Raw genomic sequence first — 16,823 nt, 5'->3', positions numbered from 1 at the left:
GTTGTCTGCTAACTCAGTACAGGACATCTTTTTTCTAATGCAATGTGAGATTTTGCATTAAACCATTGAAAAGGTTCCTAAGAGGAGAAGCCACGTGCCTTGCTATGGGTGGCCCCAGAGGATAGGGACAATGATAGAAATGCAGGTGGAGGAATTCCCTGGCAGTTTAGTGGTTAAGACTCAGTGCTTTCACTGCTGTGGGCCTGGGTTCAGTTCCTGGTCAGGGAACTAAGAACCCACAAGCTGCATGGAGCGGCAAAAAAAAAAAAAAAAAATGCAGGTGGACATAAGCCAGGTGTGAGACTGTCTTATCCCCACCTCACAACTGTCCTTTTGCCTACTGTTTTGGAAATTGTCTTCACTTAGGTGGCCAGGCTGGAGCGGAATTTTTACCTTACCAAACGTGAGCTGGAGAAGATCCAGAATGAGCTGGCAGCGATCCAGAGGGAACTGGAAGCTCTGGGGGCCAAATATGAGGCGGCCATACTGGAGAAGCAGAAGCTGCAAGAGGAAGCCGAGATCATGGAGAGACGGCTGATCGCGGCCGACAAGCTCATCTCGGGGTTGGGCTCAGAGAATGTCAGGTCAGCCTGAGTAATGGGCCCTCCTGCTAAGTGGCTCTAAGCCACACTTTGAGGGGATTTTAAAAAATTAATATTTATTTGTTTGTTTCTTGGTTGCACTGGGTCTTGGTTGTGGTATGTGGGATCCAATTCCCTCACCAGGGATCGACCCAAGGCCCCCTGCATTGCGAGCATGGAGTCTTAACCACTGGACCAGGGAAAGTCTGAAAACCTGTGGTTTGTGAGTGAACATCAGCAACAGAATTTCTCACCATATGGAATCTTTATTCTACACTGCATTTTGAGCTGAAAACCATGTGAAAAAGTTCTGATTTTACTATTATCATGTCTAAGATGGATAATGCCTGTTTTATAGATTCTTTTTCTTTAATTAAGATTTTTTGATGTTTAAAGTCTTGATTGAATTTGTTACAATATTGCTTCTATTTTATGTTTTGGTATTTTGGCCATGAGGCATGTGGGATCCTCCTTCCCTGACCAGAGATTGAACCCCCTTGAAAGTCAAAGTTTTAACCACTGCACCACCAGGGAAGTCTCCTCTCTCTCTCTCTCTTTCTCTCTCTCTCTCTATATATATATATCTTCTTTTAAAATTAGGTCTCAGAAGGCAATGGCACCCCACTCCAGTATTCTTGCCTGGAAAATCCCATGGACGGAGGAGCCTGGTAGGCTGCAGTCCATGTGGTCGCTAAGAGTCAGACACGACTGAGCAACTTCACTTTCACTTTTCACTTTCATGCATTGGAGAAGGAAATGGCAACCCACTCCAGTGTTCCTGCCTGGAGAATCCCAGGGACGGGGGAGCCTGGTGGGCTGCCGTCTATGGGGTCGCACAGAGTCGGACACAACTGAAGTGACTTAGCAGCAGTGTTACTGAATGACTGTTTAGGAGAGGGAGTGCAGCGGTAGAGACAGGGAGAAACTAGTGCCCTGGAGCCTGGGAATGTTTGTTTCTTTTTTAAAATTTTAATTGGAGGCTAATTATTTTACAATATTGTAGTGGGTTTTGCCATACATTGACATGAATCAGCCATGGGTGTACATGTGTTCCCCATCCTGAACCCCACTCCTACCTCCCTCCCCATCCCATCCTTCAGGGTCATCCCAGTGCACCAGCCCTGAGCATCTTGCTTCATGCATCGAACCTGGACTGGCGATCTGTTTCACATATGATAATATACATGTTTCAATGCTATTCTCTCAAATCATCCCACCCTCGCCTTCTCCCACATAGTCCAAAAGACTGTTCTATACATCTGTGTCTCTTTTGCTGTCTCGCATTTAGGGTCATCGTTACCATCTTTCTAAATTCCATATATATGCGTTAGAATACTGCATTGGTGTTTTTCTTTCTGACTTACTTCACTCTGTATAATAGGCTCCAGTTTCATCCACCTCATTAGTACTGATTCAAATGTATTCTTTTTAATGGCTGAGTAATACTCCATTGTGTATATGTACCACAGCTTTCTTATCCATTTCTCTGCCAATGGACATCCAGGTTGCTTCCATGTCCTGGCTATTATAAACAGTGCTGCAATGAACATTGGGGTACATGTGTCTCTTTCAATTCTGGTTTCCTCGGTGTGTATGCCCAGTAGTGGGATTGCTGAGTTATATGGCAGTTCAATTTCCAGTTTTTTAAGGAATCTCCACACTGAACAGAATGTTTGTTTCTCGATGACCTTTAACCCCAAGTCCTTTCTGGACCCGTCTGGAGGAGGACCTTCTCTGTTGCTGGTGCCCCTTGTGGCTGGTTCACTCCTGACCTTCACTTTTAAGCAGGTGGAGCTGTTTGATGCTTACGGGCAAGGGGATCACTGGGCCACAGATGGTCCACTGGATGTGATGCAGTTTCTAACCTGAAACCTGTAAAAATGTATGGAAAACGCTGGAAAATATTGCTTGCTTGTGGGAAACAAACCATTTTCCGTATGTCTAAAATCTGGAAAGGCTTCCCTGGTGGTTTAGTGGCTAAGGCTCCGTGCTCCCAAAGCAGGGGGCCCGGGTTCCATCCCACATAGCTTCCTGTGTAGCTCAGTCGGTAAAGCATCTGCTGGCAATGTGGGAAACCCAGGTTCAATTCCTGGGTCAGGAAGTTCCTCTAGAGAAGGAAATGGCAACCCACTCCAGTATTCTTGCCTGGAGAATCCCGTGGACAGAGAAGCCTGGCGGGCTACAGTCCATGGGATGGCAAGAGTTGGACACGACTAGGTGCTTTGTTTCTTTTGGGTTCCATCCCTGGTCAGGGAACTAGATCCCACATGCTGCTAACTGAAGAGTTCCCATGCCCCCCGAGATCCCATGGCCTGATGAAGATTGGGAAGACCCCATGTGCTGCAATGAAGACTCGGCACAGCCAAATAAACACTAACAAATAAAATCTAGAAGACTTTGGCCGCTTACTAGAAGAGGCCAAATGAAACACCTGCTTTCTTTTTTCTTGGTCAGAATTTTGTCACCCAGTAGGATAGGGGCTCATGCTCTGCTGGCATGTTTATAAGCTATTGGTTAGGCGTTTGGAAACAATTTGATTACAACTTAATGCATATCTTTGAGACCAAATGTATCCCCCAAACATTTATTGAGGCCCCGGTTAGATGCTGGGTTCTGCGGAGCACCTGGGATTGAACAAAGCCTTTGAAAACATTGGATTCGCTAGGCGGGGAACTGGCAAAGTGAGCCAGTGGTCTCTGTTCTCAACAAGAAAAGAGTTATCTCAGGAAACGTTTCCTTCTGGCGAGCCCCCTCCTGGCCACATGTCAGGCTGGTTCTTCTAGAAGGTTCCTGTGGGTTGTCCCGGAAGGTGATGCCTCAGGGCAGCCCCTGCCTCCGTCTCCTGTGCCAGGTGGCTGAACGATTTGGATGAGCTGATGCACCGGCGGGTGAAGTTGCTGGGCGACTGCCTGCTGTGCGCAGCCTTCCTGAGCTATGAGGGCGCCTTCACGTGGGAATTCCGGGATGAGATGGTCAACCAGGTATGGCAGAACGACATCCTGGAGCGGGGGATACCCCTGAGCCAGCCCTTCCGACTGGAGAACCTGCTCACAGACGACGTGGAGATCAGCAGGTGAGGGCGACCCCGAGCTGGGAGGACCAGGGGAGCCTCGGGGCAGCGTGCAGAGCTGGCGGTGTGCCTGCCTGACCCACCTTCACAGAGACTGCAGGGAGCAGCTGACCGCCCAGCTTCCCCGATTTGGATGCTCCCGGTCAGTTCACAACTCAGCCAGAAAAGTCCCCATTTCCCCTGTCGCTGTCCCTTCCAGGTGGGGCTCCCAGGGGCTGCCCCCTGACGAGCTCTCGGTTCAGAACGGCATCCTCACCACCCGGGCCAGCCGCTTCCCCCTCTGCATCGACCCCCAGCAGCAGGCCCTCAACTGGATAAAGAGAAAAGAGGAGAAGAACAACCTGCGGGTACGGCCGCCCCCTCCCTCCATGTCCTCGCCCTCCTGCTGCACTGGGGCCCAGCTCTGTTCTCCCAGTATTCCCGAGCCTCCAGGAAGGCCAAGCTGAAATGCCACCATCCCGAGGCCCCAGGCAGACTGTCCCCTTCCTGGGCCCTCCCCCCCATTGAGTCTTGGAGGGTGGCTTGTGAACCACCTTGAATCTGACCCTACGCTCTGCCCTGGTGGCTCAGACAGGAGCCTGCAATACAGGAGACCCAGGTTCAATCCCTGGGTTGGGAAATCCCCTGGAGAAGGGCATGGCAACCCACTCCAGTATTCTTACCTGGGAAATCCCGTGGACAGAGGAGCCTGGTGGGCTACAGTCTATGGGATCACAAGGAGTCAGACACGACTGAGTGACTTACACATTTTTTGCCCTGTATGTTGCCTCCCAGGCTGTGAGCAACCTAAAGGCAAAGTCAGTTCAGTCAGTTCCGTCACTCAGTCACGTCCGACTCTTTGAGACCCGTGGACTGCAGCACGTCAGGCTCCCCTGTCTATTACCAGCTCTTGGAGCTTGCTCAAACTCATGTCCATCGAGTCAGTGATGCCATCCAACCATCTCATCCTCTGTCATCCCCTTCTCCTCCCACCTTCAATCTTTCCCAGCAGCAGGGTCTTTTCCAGTGAGTCAGCTTTTATCAGGGGGCCAAAGTTTTGGAGTTTAAGCTTCAGCACCAGTCCTTCCAATGAATATTCAGGACTGATTTCCTTTAGGATTGACTGGTTTGATCTCCTTGCAGTCCAAGGGACTCTCAAGTCTTCTCCAACACCATGGTTCAAAAGCAGCAATTCTTTGGCACTTAGCTTTCTTTATAGTCCAACTCTCACATCCATACATGACTACTGGAAAAACCATAGCTTTGACTAGACAGACCTTTGTTGGCAAAGTGATGTCTCTGCTTTTTAATATGCTGTCTCAGTTGGTTATAGCTTTTCTTCCAAGGAGCAAACATCTTTTAATTTCATGGCTGAAGTCATCATCTGCAGTGATTTTGGAGCCCCCAAAATAAAGTCTGTCACTGTATCCATTGTTTCCCCATCTACTTGCCATGAAGTGATGGGACCAGATGCCATGATCTTAGTTTTCTGAATGTTGAGCTTTAAGCCAACTTTTTCACTCTTCTCTTTCACTTTCTTCAAGAGGCTCTTTAGTTCTTCTTCACTTTCTGCCATAAGGATGATGTCATCTGAGTATCTGAGGTTATTGATATTTCTCCCAGCAATCTTGATTCCAGCTTGTGCTTCATCCAGCCCAGAGTTTCGCTTGATGTATTCTGCATATAAGTTAAATAAGCAGGGTGACAGCCTTGATGTACTCCTTTCCCGATGTGGAACCAGTCTGTTGTTCCACGTCCAGGCAAAAGCAGTACTTTATTCATCTTTGCATCCTGCCCAAGCAGTGCAGGGCTGGGAGGCCTTAGCTTGATCACTTTCTTTTTGGAGGGCAGAGGAGGGGCTTGATTGAGATAAAATTTGCCTACCATATAATCCCCCCATTGGAAGCATACAGTTCCGTGGGTCTTAGTATATTACACACTGAGTTGTGTAACAATCACCAGGACCAGTTTTTATCACTCCCCCCGAGAAGATACTGTGTCCTTTAGCCATACCGCCTCCCAAACTTTCACTTCCCCTCCTGCCCACTCACCCACCCCAGCCTCTGGCAACCACTGATATATTATGCATCTCTATAGATTTGTGTATTCTGGACATTTCCAGTGAATGGGATCATACAGCCTGTGGCCTTTTGTGACTGTCTTCTTTCACTTAGCAACATGTTTTTCAAAGTTCATTTTCCCTGCTTAGCAAAGCCAACGTTTTTAACAGACTTTGTTCAAGTCCAGGGCTCAGCAGAACCCAGGATCTAACAGGGGACTCGATAAATGTTTGAGGGATGCATTTTGTCTCCAAGATATGTGTTAAGCAGTAACCACGGTGTTTCCAAACACTTAATCAACACGTATTGTAGTTTGTAACAGTATTTCACTCCTTCTCAGGGCTTAATAGTAGTCCATTGCATGGATGGACCACAAACTGTTTATCTGCATATCAGCTGATGGACATTTGTGTTTTTTCTACTCTTTGGCTGTCCTGAATAGTGCTGCTGTGAACATTCACATGCAAGTTTTTTGTGGGCATGTGTTTTTAATTTTCTTGGGTGAAATCACTGGGGCTCAATTACTGAAATAATTAACAAATTCATGATTTTAAAAAATATTTTCCGTATTTTTTCTGGTCTTCCTTCCTGGTATGTACATGCGTTTAGGAGAAGCATCCCAAGGTCAGGGGAACATCTGTCCCTAAACTTCACATACAGCTATTGTAGGATAAGTATCATTAATGCAGGAATATTTCTTGACATCCCTCTTCCCTGAGTCTGCCAGAGAGTTTTGCAATTGCCAGCCCACTCCTAGCCCCCAATCCTACTCCTATTCCCATCCTATCTCTTTTTAAAAAAATAGATATTGTAGGTCTTATTTTATTTATTTATTTGTGGCTGCACTGAGTCTTTGCTGCTGCCTGAGGGCTTTCTCTAGATGTGGTGAGCAGGGGCCACTCTGTAGTTGTGGGATGTAGGCTTCTCACTGCAGTGGCTTCTCTTGCTGTGGAGCATGGGCTCTAGGGCTTGTGGGCTTCAGCTGTTGCCTCTTGCAGGCTCTAGGGCAAGGGCTTGGTAGTTGTGGCACATGGACTTAGTTGCCCTGCGTCACGGGGCGTCTTTCCAGGCCAGGCATCCAACCCGTGTCCCCTGCAATGGCAGGTGGATTCTTATGCACTGGATTACCAGGGAAGTCTCCCATCCTATGTCTTAAAGAGGGAAGGTTCAACTTATGGGGTGAGAGGCTAAGTACACCAATGTAATAAGATAGGGTAGAGAGGAAGGGAAGAGGAAGCCCCAGGGGCTGGAATAGAGGAAGAGTTTTTACAGATGTTTTGAGGAATGAGATCAGGAAGCAGTTGCAAGGTTTGGAGGGAAGTGAACAAAAGAGAGAAGATTAACGCAAACATTTTTTGCGTTTTGTGGGCTCAGTGTTTGGACTCTTTTCGAGGTTTTCTGAGAGATGTGATGAGATTCTCTCCTGATCACTTTTTTTTTTTAATTATTTTTGACTGTGCTGGGTCTTCACTGCTGCGTGGGCTTTTCTCTAGTTGCGGCCAGTGGGGGCTACTCTCTAGCTGTGGTACATGGGCTTCTCATCGCAATGGCTGCTCTTATTGCACTGCACAAGCTCTAGGGTGTGGGGGCTCAGGAGCTGTGGCTCCGGGGATCTAGACTGCAGGCTCAGGAGCTGTGGCTCCGGGGATCTAGACTGCAGGCTCAGGAGCTGTGGCTCCGGGGATCTAGACTGCAGGCTCAGGAGCTGTGGCTCCGGGGATCTAGACTGCAGGCTCAGGAGCTGTGGCTCCGGGGATCTAGACTGCAGGCTCAGGAGCTGTGGCTCCGGGGATCTAGACTGCAGGCTCAGGAGCTGTGGCTCCGGGGATCTAGACTGCAGGCTCAGGAGCTGTGGCTCCGGGGATCTAGACTGCAGGCTCAGGAGCTGTGGCTCCGGGGATCTAGACTGCAGGCTCAGGAGCTGTGGCTCCGGGGATCTAGACTGCAGGCTCAGGAGCTGTGGCTCCGGGGATCTAGACTGCAGGCTCAGGAGCTGTGGCTCCGGGGATCTAGACTGCAGGCTCAGGAGCTGTGGCTCCGGGGATCTAGACTGCAGGCTCAGGAGCTGTGGCTCCGGGGATCTAGACTGCAGGCTCAGGAGCTGTGGCTCCGGGGATCTAGACTGCAGGCTCAGGAGCTGTGGCTCCGGGGATCTAGACTGCAGGCTCAGGAGCTGTGGCTCCGGGGATCTAGACTGCAGGCTCAGGAGCTGTGGCTCCGGGGATCTAGACTGCAGGCTCAGGAGCTGTGGCTCCGGGGATCTAGACTGCAGGCTCAGGAGCTGTGGCTCCGGGGATCTAGACTGCAGGCTCAGGAGCTGTGGCTCCGGGGATCTAGACTGCAGGCTCAGGAGCTGTGGCTCCGGGGATCTAGACTGCAGGCTCAGGAGCTGTGGCTCCGGGGATCTAGACTGCAGGCTCAGGAGCTGTGGCTCCGGGGATCTAGACTGCAGGCTCAGGAGCTGTGGAGCATGGGCTTAGTTGCTCCATGGCATGTGGGTTATTCCTGGATCAGGGATTGAACCCATGTCTCCTGCCTTGGCGAGTGGATTCTTTACCACTGAGCCACCGGGGAAGCCCGGAAGGTGGATTCTTAATCACTGGACCACTGGGGAAGTCCTCTCCTGATCGCCTTTGGCTGCTGAACTGTGCTTTCAAATAAGGCTGCTTGGAGCCTGACCTTCATGGATTTCTGGGTTTATACGGGTTCCACACCCTGCTTCTGTCCCTCTTCTGTTTTTCTCTCTGCCTCCCTTCAAGGTGATCACACATCCACTGCCGCCTCCAAGGACTTTTTTTTTTCCCCTTGAATTTGGCAAATCAGCTGATTCTTAGCCTTTGCCTCCCCGCCCTTGCAGGTGGCATCCTTTAATGACCCCGACTTCCTCAAGCAGCTGGAAATGTCCATAAAGTATGGGACCCCCTTCCTGTTCCACGATGTGGATGAGTACATCGACCCTGTGATTGACAATGTCTTAGAAAAAAACATCAAGGTCTCCCAAGGACGGCAGTTTATCATTCTGGGAGACAAGGAAGTGGACTATGATTCGAATTTCAGACTGTATCTGAACACCAAGCTGGCCAACCCCAGATACAGCCCTTCCGTGTTTGGGAAAGCCATGGTGATCAATTATACTGGTAAGGATGTACGGAAGGTCAGTGTCAAATTTAGGTGGAGACACATTCGGAGCTGGAGGCTCTCATGGGACTTCATTTCATTGTGACTCATTCTCCGAGTCACACCTTTCATAGTCAGTCCATCATTACTTGGGCTTCCCCAGAGGCTCAGCAGGTAAAGAACCTGCCTGCAATGCAGGAGACCTGGGTTCAATTCCTGGGCTGAGAAGATCCCTTGGAGAAGGAAATGGCAACCCACTCCAGTATTCTTGCCTGGGAAATCCCCTGGACAGAGGAGCCTGGTGGGCTACAGTCCATGGAGTTGCAAAGAGTTGGACATGACTGAGCAACTGAGCATACACGCCTAGAAGTTCTTAATGAGGAAGGAACATCTAGAAGGTTCTGGGGCCCTGTAGAAGGCAATGAGTTATGTGTCTTGAGACATGATAAGTCTGGACCACAGGACTCAGACATTCACACTCGGAGCCAGGTGAGACCCCTCTCTGCTGGGGCAGAAAGCTACTCTCTGTTTGTGTATTTAAATATATGGCTTGGTTTTAGGTTTTCTTCTTCCTCTCAGTTGAATTCTGTTAGGAATCAAACGTCATCTTCCACATTTTCTAGATGGTCACACAGGTTCCTAGATGGGTTAATAAAGTTTACGTAGGCTTTAGGGGATTCCCTGGCAGCCCAGTGGTTAGGACTGGGAGCTTTCACTGCCAAGGGCTTGGGTTCGATCCCTGATTGGGGAACTGAGTACCCGCAAGCCATAAGGTATGGCCAAAAAGAATTGGGTTATGCTTTCAGCAAGGGCCCCCCCAAGTGTAGGAGCCCCGAATTTGATCTTAATGCATCATCTCTCTTGCTGTTCACCTCTCCACGTAACAGCATCTCTGTTTCAATCTGTCCAATATTTTTCACCTGGGGCTTTATAATGTTTTTTAATTAAATTATTTTTTAATTGAAGGATAATTGTGTTGGTTTCTATCAAACATCAACATGAATCAGCCATAGGTGTACATATGTCCTTCCCTCTTGAACCTCCCTGAAGAATGGTTTTGATAGAAGAGTGAGTCCTCATGTTCCTGAGATGCTGGGCCCACCCTCCTGTCATCCCAGGCGCCACTGTGTAGGGGAGAACACACAGGGACCAGCTTGTTGGGGGGACGGCAGTAAAGGGCCTCCCTCTGTCCCCCCACAGTCACGCTGAAAGGCCTGGAGGACCAGCTGCTAAGTGTGCTGGTGGCCTACGAGAGGCGCGAGCTGGAGGAGCAGAGGGAGCACCTTATCCAGGAGACGAGTGAGAACAAGAACTTGCTGAAGGACCTGGAGGACTCCCTCCTCCGGGAGCTGGCCACCTCCACGGGGAACATGCTGGACAACGTGGAGTTGGTGCAGACCCTGGAGGAGACCAAGTCCAAAGCTACGGAGGTATGAACTGCAGTGGAGGGAAAATACTTCCGTCCTGGCCCTGGAGCCCCAGGGGTGTTCCCAGGGACCCCTGTGCCTCAGGTCAACCTCTTTCAATCAAGAGTGATAGAAAACCCAGCCCCACTTGTCTTAAGTCCAAAGAGAATTTATCCTCTTAGAAAACAGGAAAGTCCAGAATGGCTTCAGGCAGGGCTGGATCCAGGACTCCAAATATCATTAAGACACAGTGTTTCTCCATGTCTGGGCTTGACTTTCTGCTGTGTTGGCTTCCTTCTCTGCCTCCCTGTGGAGCCAAGCTTCCCTCATGGTCACAGGCTGGGTCTGTCCCCTTCCTTTCCCCGAAGAGAAGAGTGAGAATCTTCTACATTACATGCTCACCCCAAATCACTCCCATGGCCTTGGGATGCCACGTGTGGATTAGTGGGACCTGAGTCACATGCTGCTTTCCCAGAGATGGGCTTGAGCCCCACATATGAATGAAAGGAGGAAATTGTGTCTCGAAATCAAACTCAGGGACGGTTATTAGAAGAAGGGGGCACAGGGCCATGAGAGTCAAGCCATAAACACCTATCTACACCTCGAAAGAGGGTGGGAGCCCTTCCTATGAGCACCTCCTGGGTTTCTTTGCTGCCACCCTCTCCCTCACTCCCGGCTTCTTACTTTTTGCCCCCAGTTCATAAGTCTTCCTGGTTATGGCCTTAAGTGGCAACATGCAGCTCTTCTTTAGGTATCAGAGAAGCTCAAGCTGGCGGAGAAGACGGCCCTGGACATTGACCGGCTGCGGGACGGCTACCGGCCAGCCGCTCGGAGGGGGGCCATCCTGTTCTTTGTGCTGTCGGAGATGGCGCTGGTCAACTCCATGTACCAGTACTCCCTGATCGCCTTCCTGGAGGTCTTCGGCTTGTCGCTCAAGAAGTCGCTGCCTGACTCCATTCTTATGAAGCGATTGAAGAACATTATGGACACGTTGACCTTTAACATCTATAACTATGGCTGTACAGGTAAGTACCTCTTTGCAATGATTAGGACCAATGTGCCCTGTGTTTCCAAATGTTTTCTTCTTATAAGAACACCAGTCAGATTAGGTGAGGACCCATCCTAAACACTTCATTTTATTTTTTGAATTCATGTTTATTGATGTACAGTTGTTATACAATGCTGTGTTAGTTTCAGGTGTACGGCCAAGTGAATCAGTTGCATACATCCACTTTTTATGATTCTGTTTGCACATAGGTCATTACAGAGTATTGAGTAGAGTTCCCTGTGCTAGACAGGAGGTCCTTCAGTTCAGTTCAGTTCAGTCGCTCAGTCGTGTCCGACTCTTTGTGACCCCATGAATTGCAGCATGCCAGGCCTCCCTGTCCATCACCAACTGCCAGAGTTCACCCAAACCCATGTCCACTGAGTCGGTGATGCCATCCAGCCATCTCATCCTGTGTCATCCCCTTCTCTTCCTGCCCCCAATCCCTCCCAGTATCAGAGTCTTTTCCAATGAGTCAACTCTTCGCATCAGGTGGCCAAAGTACTGGAGTTTCAGCTTTAGCATCAGTCCTTCCAATGAACACCCAGGACTGATCTCCTTTAGAATGGACTGGTTGGATCTCCTTGCAGTCCAAGGGACTCTCAAGAGTCTTCTCCAACACCACAGTTCAAAAGCATCAATTCTTTGGTGCTCGGCTTTCTTCATAGTCCAACTCTCACATCCATACATGACTACTGGAAAAACCATAGCCTTGACTAGACAGACCTTTGTTGGCAAAGTAATGTCTCTGCTTTTGAATATGCTATCTAGGTTGGTCATAACTTTCCTTCCAAGAAGTAAGAATCTTTTAATTTCATGGCTGCAATAGTTATCTATTTTGTACATGCCTGTGTGCATGTTAAGTTTCTTCAGTCGTGTCCAACTCTTTGCGACCCCATTGACTGTAGCCCTCCAGGCTTCCCTGTCCATGGGGATTCTCCAGGCAACAATACTGGAATTGGTTGCCATTCCCCCCTCCAGGGGATCTTTCTGACCCAGGGAGCGAACCCACGTCTCTTATGTCTCCTGCATCAGCAGGTGGGTTCTTTGCCATTAGCGCCACCTGAGAAGCCGTTTTATAACTGTATGTGTATGTCCATCCCAATCTCCCAATTTATCCCTCCCCATTTCCTTTCCCCCTTGGTAACTGTAAGTTTGTTTTCTATATCTGTGGCGCTTGTCCTGATTTGTGACTACGTTATTTGGTACCATTTTTTAGATTCCGCATAGAAGTGCTATCATATGATATTTGTCTATCTCTGTTTAACTTACTTCATTCAGTATGACGATCCCTAAGTCCATCCATGTCACTGAAAACAGTGTTATTTTGTTCTTTTTTTTTTTTTTAATGGCTGAGTAACCTAATCACCTCTTAGAAGTCCTGTCTCCAGTTCTGAGGTATGGGGGATTAGGGCTTCAACTTACAGATTTTCAGGAGACGCAATTCAGCTCGTACCAGTTAGGCAGGAAAAATGTTGAGGACTATTGTTCCTATAGGCCTTACTTAAGTAACCAACTCTTCTAACATGTATAAAGTAGAATTCAAATCTCAGATTTTGACTTACACTTTTTTTTTTCAGGACATATTTTTTCTGGTTAAAAAAAAAAAAAAAGAACTCTATTGTTTTGCATCTTCCTATTCATAAAGAGTCTGTTGATGGAATGAGCCTACTCTGTAATAGAGACTGGCCATATCTGGCCCACTGTATGTTTTTGTAAATAAAGTTTTACTGGCACACAGCCATTCCCATTTCTATAAATATCCATCCATGGTGGCTTTCACAGTACAGTGGCAGAGCTGAGTAGTTATGACAGAGACTGTCTAGCCTGCAGAGCCAAGATAATTCACTCTCTGACCCTTTATAGCATCGTTTCTACTGTAAGAGCTTTTGCTTTGAGTTTTGGGTAATTGACTAGCACTTCATTCAGAAGGTGGCTCTGAACCTCAATCATACTGCCCTTCATCAGCTTGGGGACCCCCCTCCTCTTCCCAGGAGGGTGTGGTAAGTGCTTCCCAGAGACATGACCATTCCTGATACATACAATTGAGGGTCACTTTCCACTGTACTTTTGAGCATGACTGTCAGTTGAGTTCATGTGTTTTTTGTTTTTGTTTTTTGGCTGTGCTGGGTCTTAAATGTGGTGCTAGGGCTCTTCACTGCAGTGTGCAGACTTCTCCAGTTGCAGGGCATGGACTTCTCTCTAGTTGTGATGGGTGGGCTAGGTTGCCCCATGGCGTGCAGGACCCTGGTTTCCTGACCAAGGATTAAACCTGTATTCTCCAGCATTGGAAGGCAGACTCCCGTCCCCTGGACTACTGGGAAGTCCCCAAGGTCAGTTTTGCACTCAGATATTCACGGACACCAAATGCAAAGATGCCTAAATGCACCTAACTGTGCAGTTGAGGTGTTTCATCTCATTTCTCTAAAATTTAAGCAAGTGATGCATAAGAAACCCAGTGTTTAAATGTATTTATTTTATCCAGACCCATCTGTTGTTTCTCCTCAGGGTTGTTTGAGAGGCACAAGTTACTTTTTTCTTTCAATATGACTATCAAGATAGAACAAGCAGAGGGGAGAGTCCCCCAGGAAGAATTAGATTTCTTCTTGAAAGGTAATGAGCTTGTCTCGTTTCATGCTTTCCAACTCCCTGGACCCACAGTGTACACGCATAGGAGTTTGTTCACTAAACGACAACAGTAATTTTCCATCCTTAAAACCTGACTTCCAGTAGCACTGCTTTAGTAAACATCTCAGTTGACAGTTCCAGCCTCAGATATGGCTCGAGTTAATTTAGAGCAACCAGGCTCTGCCTTAAGGCTACCCTGAGACTGGAAACCACTCAGAGCTTCCTGGCTGGAGTCACAGACAGTGAAGAGGAAGCCAATGCCCCCTTCTCTTTCCAACCCATTTTGAGAAGTGAATTTCCCCCAAAGTGAGAGAAGTCCCAGTATAGAGCTGCTTGCACTTCCTGGTGTGTTGATGTCAGCTGTTTATGTCTCTCCTATTGTCATTAGGAAACATTTCCCTGGAGAAAAGCAAACGAACCAAGCCCTGTGCTTGGTTGTCTGACCAGGGATGGGAAGATATCATGCTTCTGTCAGAGGTATTTCCGGACAACTTTGGGAATCTTCCTGCTGATGTGGAGAAACATCTGACTGTCTGGCAGGAGGTGAGCTCATGTTCCCTTTCTGCTTCTTCCCTTCCTTGCATGTTGGTAATCTCCATACTTAATCTGTAGCCTAACTCCTTACAAGTGAGAAGATATGTCTCTGAATGACTCATGCAGAGGGTAGCCAAGGCCCTCCACCTCCCTGATGGAATCCTTTATCTGCTTCAGTTGGTTTTGTGGGAGAGCCATCCATCTTTCTGTCCCTATGTTTATCTCTCTGTCCATCCACCCTTTCATCTATCCGTCCACCCATCTATCCATCTGTCTACCCATCCATCCATCCATCCATTTATATATTAATATCTGTCCATCCATCCATCCATCCGTCTATCTGTCCAGCCATCCATTCATCCAAGACACTTTCTGAGCCTCTGTGGATTGACTGTGTCCATTGATGGGCACTGTGGACTCAACGACTCAACAGTGTTATAATAAGACTCAATTCCTTTCTTTCTAAAGTTCACAGTTTTGGAGGACAAAAAAAAAAAAATGACAGAGCTCCCTAAAATCGCCTGTAAATTTCATCCCTTTACAGAGGCTTTTGAGACTTTCACCTAAAAAGGGGGCCCTATCTCATTTCTGAGTTGATGCCACCATGCATATTCTTTGCTTTCCCCAGTGGTATGACATGGATTCCCTGGAGCAGTTCCCATTCCCTCTGGGTTACGATGTCAACATCACCCCTTTCCAGAAGTTGCTTATTTTGCGCTGTTTCCGTGTGGACCGGGTGTATCGGGCCGTGACTGACTACGTGACTATAACAATGGGAGAGAAGTAAGTGAGCTTGTGTCTGCTTGGTCCTTTCTGTGGGGTAGTATACCTAATGTTACCTCCTCCTGGGCTCACGGATGGCAGGCATGGCCAGCTCCGGAGAGCACAATTTGGTAGCCACTCAGGAACAGTGCCATTCAAGAGAAATACAATGTGAACCACTTTTGTAAGTAGAAGTCTTCTGGTGACCACATTCACAAAGGAACAGGTGAAATTAATTTTAGTAACAGTTATCATAAGCTCATAACTATAGTACATTACTATATAACAATGTTATATATAAATAATAAGTATTAATAGTAAATAATTGTATGGACAGGGGAGCCTGGCGAGCTGCAGTCCATGGGATCCCAAAGAGTCGGACATGACTTAGCTACTCAGCAACAACAATTAATAGTAAATAAGTGAATTTAATTATTAAATGATACAAATGGACTTATTTACAAAACAGAAACAGACTCACAGACATAGAGCCAACTTATGATTACCAAAGGGAAAAGGTGGGGAGGGGGAGAGATAAACTAGGAATCTGAGATTAACATATATACCCTCAGTTCAGTTCAATTCAGTTGCTCAGTCTTGTCCGACTCTTTGCGACCCCATGAACTGCAGCACACCAGGCCTCCCTGTCCATCGCCAACTCCCAGAGTTCACCCAGACTCACATCCATTGAGTCAGTGATGCCATCCAGCCATCTCATCCTCTGTCGTCCCCTTCTCCTCCTGCCCCCAATCCCTCCCAGCATCAGAGTCTTTTCCAATGAGTCAACTCTTTGCTTCAGGTGGCCAAAGTACTGGAGTTTCAGCTTTAGCATCATTCCTTCCAAAGAAATCCCAGGGCTGATCTCCTTCAGAATGGACTAGTTGGATCTCCTTGCAGTCCAAGGGACTCTCAAGAGTCTTCTCCAACACCACAGTTCAAAAGCATCAGTTCTTCGGCACTCAGCCTTCTTCACAGTCCAACTCTCACATCCATACATGGCCACAGGAAAAACCATAGCCTTGACTAGATGGACCTTTGTTGGCAAAGTAATGTCTCTGCTTTTCAATATGCTATCTAGGTTGGTCATAACTTTCCTTCCAAGAAGTAAGTGTCTTTTAATTTCATGGCTGCGGTCACCATCTGCAGTGATTTTGGAGCCCCCAAAAATAAAGGCTGACACTCTTTCCACTGTTTCCCCATCTTTTCCCATGAACTGATGGGACCGGATGCCATGATCTTTGTTTTCTGAATGTTGAGCTTTAAGCCAACTTTTGCACTCTCCACTTTCACTTTCATCAAGAGGCTTTTTAGTTCCTCTTCACTTTCTGCCATAAGGGTGGTCATCTGCATATCTGAGGTGATTGATATTTCTCCCGGCAGTCTTGATTCCAGCTTGTGTTTCTTCCAGCCCAGCGTTTCTCATGATGTACTCTGCATATAAGTTAAATAAGCAGGGTGACAATATACAGCCTTGACGTACTCCTTTTCCTCTTTGGAACCAGTCTGTTGTTCCATGTCCAGTTCTAACTGTTGCTTCCTGACCTGCATACAGATTTCTCAAGAGGCAGGTCAGGTGGTCTGGTATTCCCATCTCTTTCAGAATTTTCCACAGTTTATTGTGATCCACACAGTCAAAGGCTT

At 47.8% G+C, this 16,823-nt stretch overlaps 1 protein-coding gene across 1 annotated transcript in view; it reads left to right on the top strand.

The window, feature by feature from the left end:
* DNAH10 (dynein axonemal heavy chain 10) overlaps window positions 1-16,823 on the top strand; it is a 158,671-nt gene that overhangs the window by 129,953 nt on the left and 11,895 nt on the right. The window contains exons 60-68 of the mRNA XM_024977691.2: window positions 367-584; window positions 3,433-3,654; window positions 3,851-3,998; window positions 8,548-8,827; window positions 10,008-10,237; window positions 10,965-11,238; window positions 13,767-13,871; window positions 14,275-14,429; window positions 15,049-15,203. Of these exons, the coding sequence (XP_024833459.1) occupies window positions 367-584; window positions 3,433-3,654; window positions 3,851-3,998; window positions 8,548-8,827; window positions 10,008-10,237; window positions 10,965-11,238; window positions 13,767-13,871; window positions 14,275-14,429; window positions 15,049-15,203 (1,787 nt within the window). The remainder of the gene's footprint in view (window positions 1-366; window positions 585-3,432; window positions 3,655-3,850; window positions 3,999-8,547; window positions 8,828-10,007; window positions 10,238-10,964; window positions 11,239-13,766; window positions 13,872-14,274; window positions 14,430-15,048; window positions 15,204-16,823) is intronic.

This window comes from Bos taurus, chromosome 17 (genome assembly GCF_002263795.3).
Source record: "Bos taurus isolate L1 Dominette 01449 registration number 42190680 breed Hereford chromosome 17, ARS-UCD2.0, whole genome shotgun sequence".
Classification (NCBI taxonomy): domain Eukaryota; kingdom Metazoa; phylum Chordata; class Mammalia; order Artiodactyla; family Bovidae; genus Bos; species Bos taurus.
This window is presented reverse-complemented; position numbering and strand designations above follow the sequence as displayed.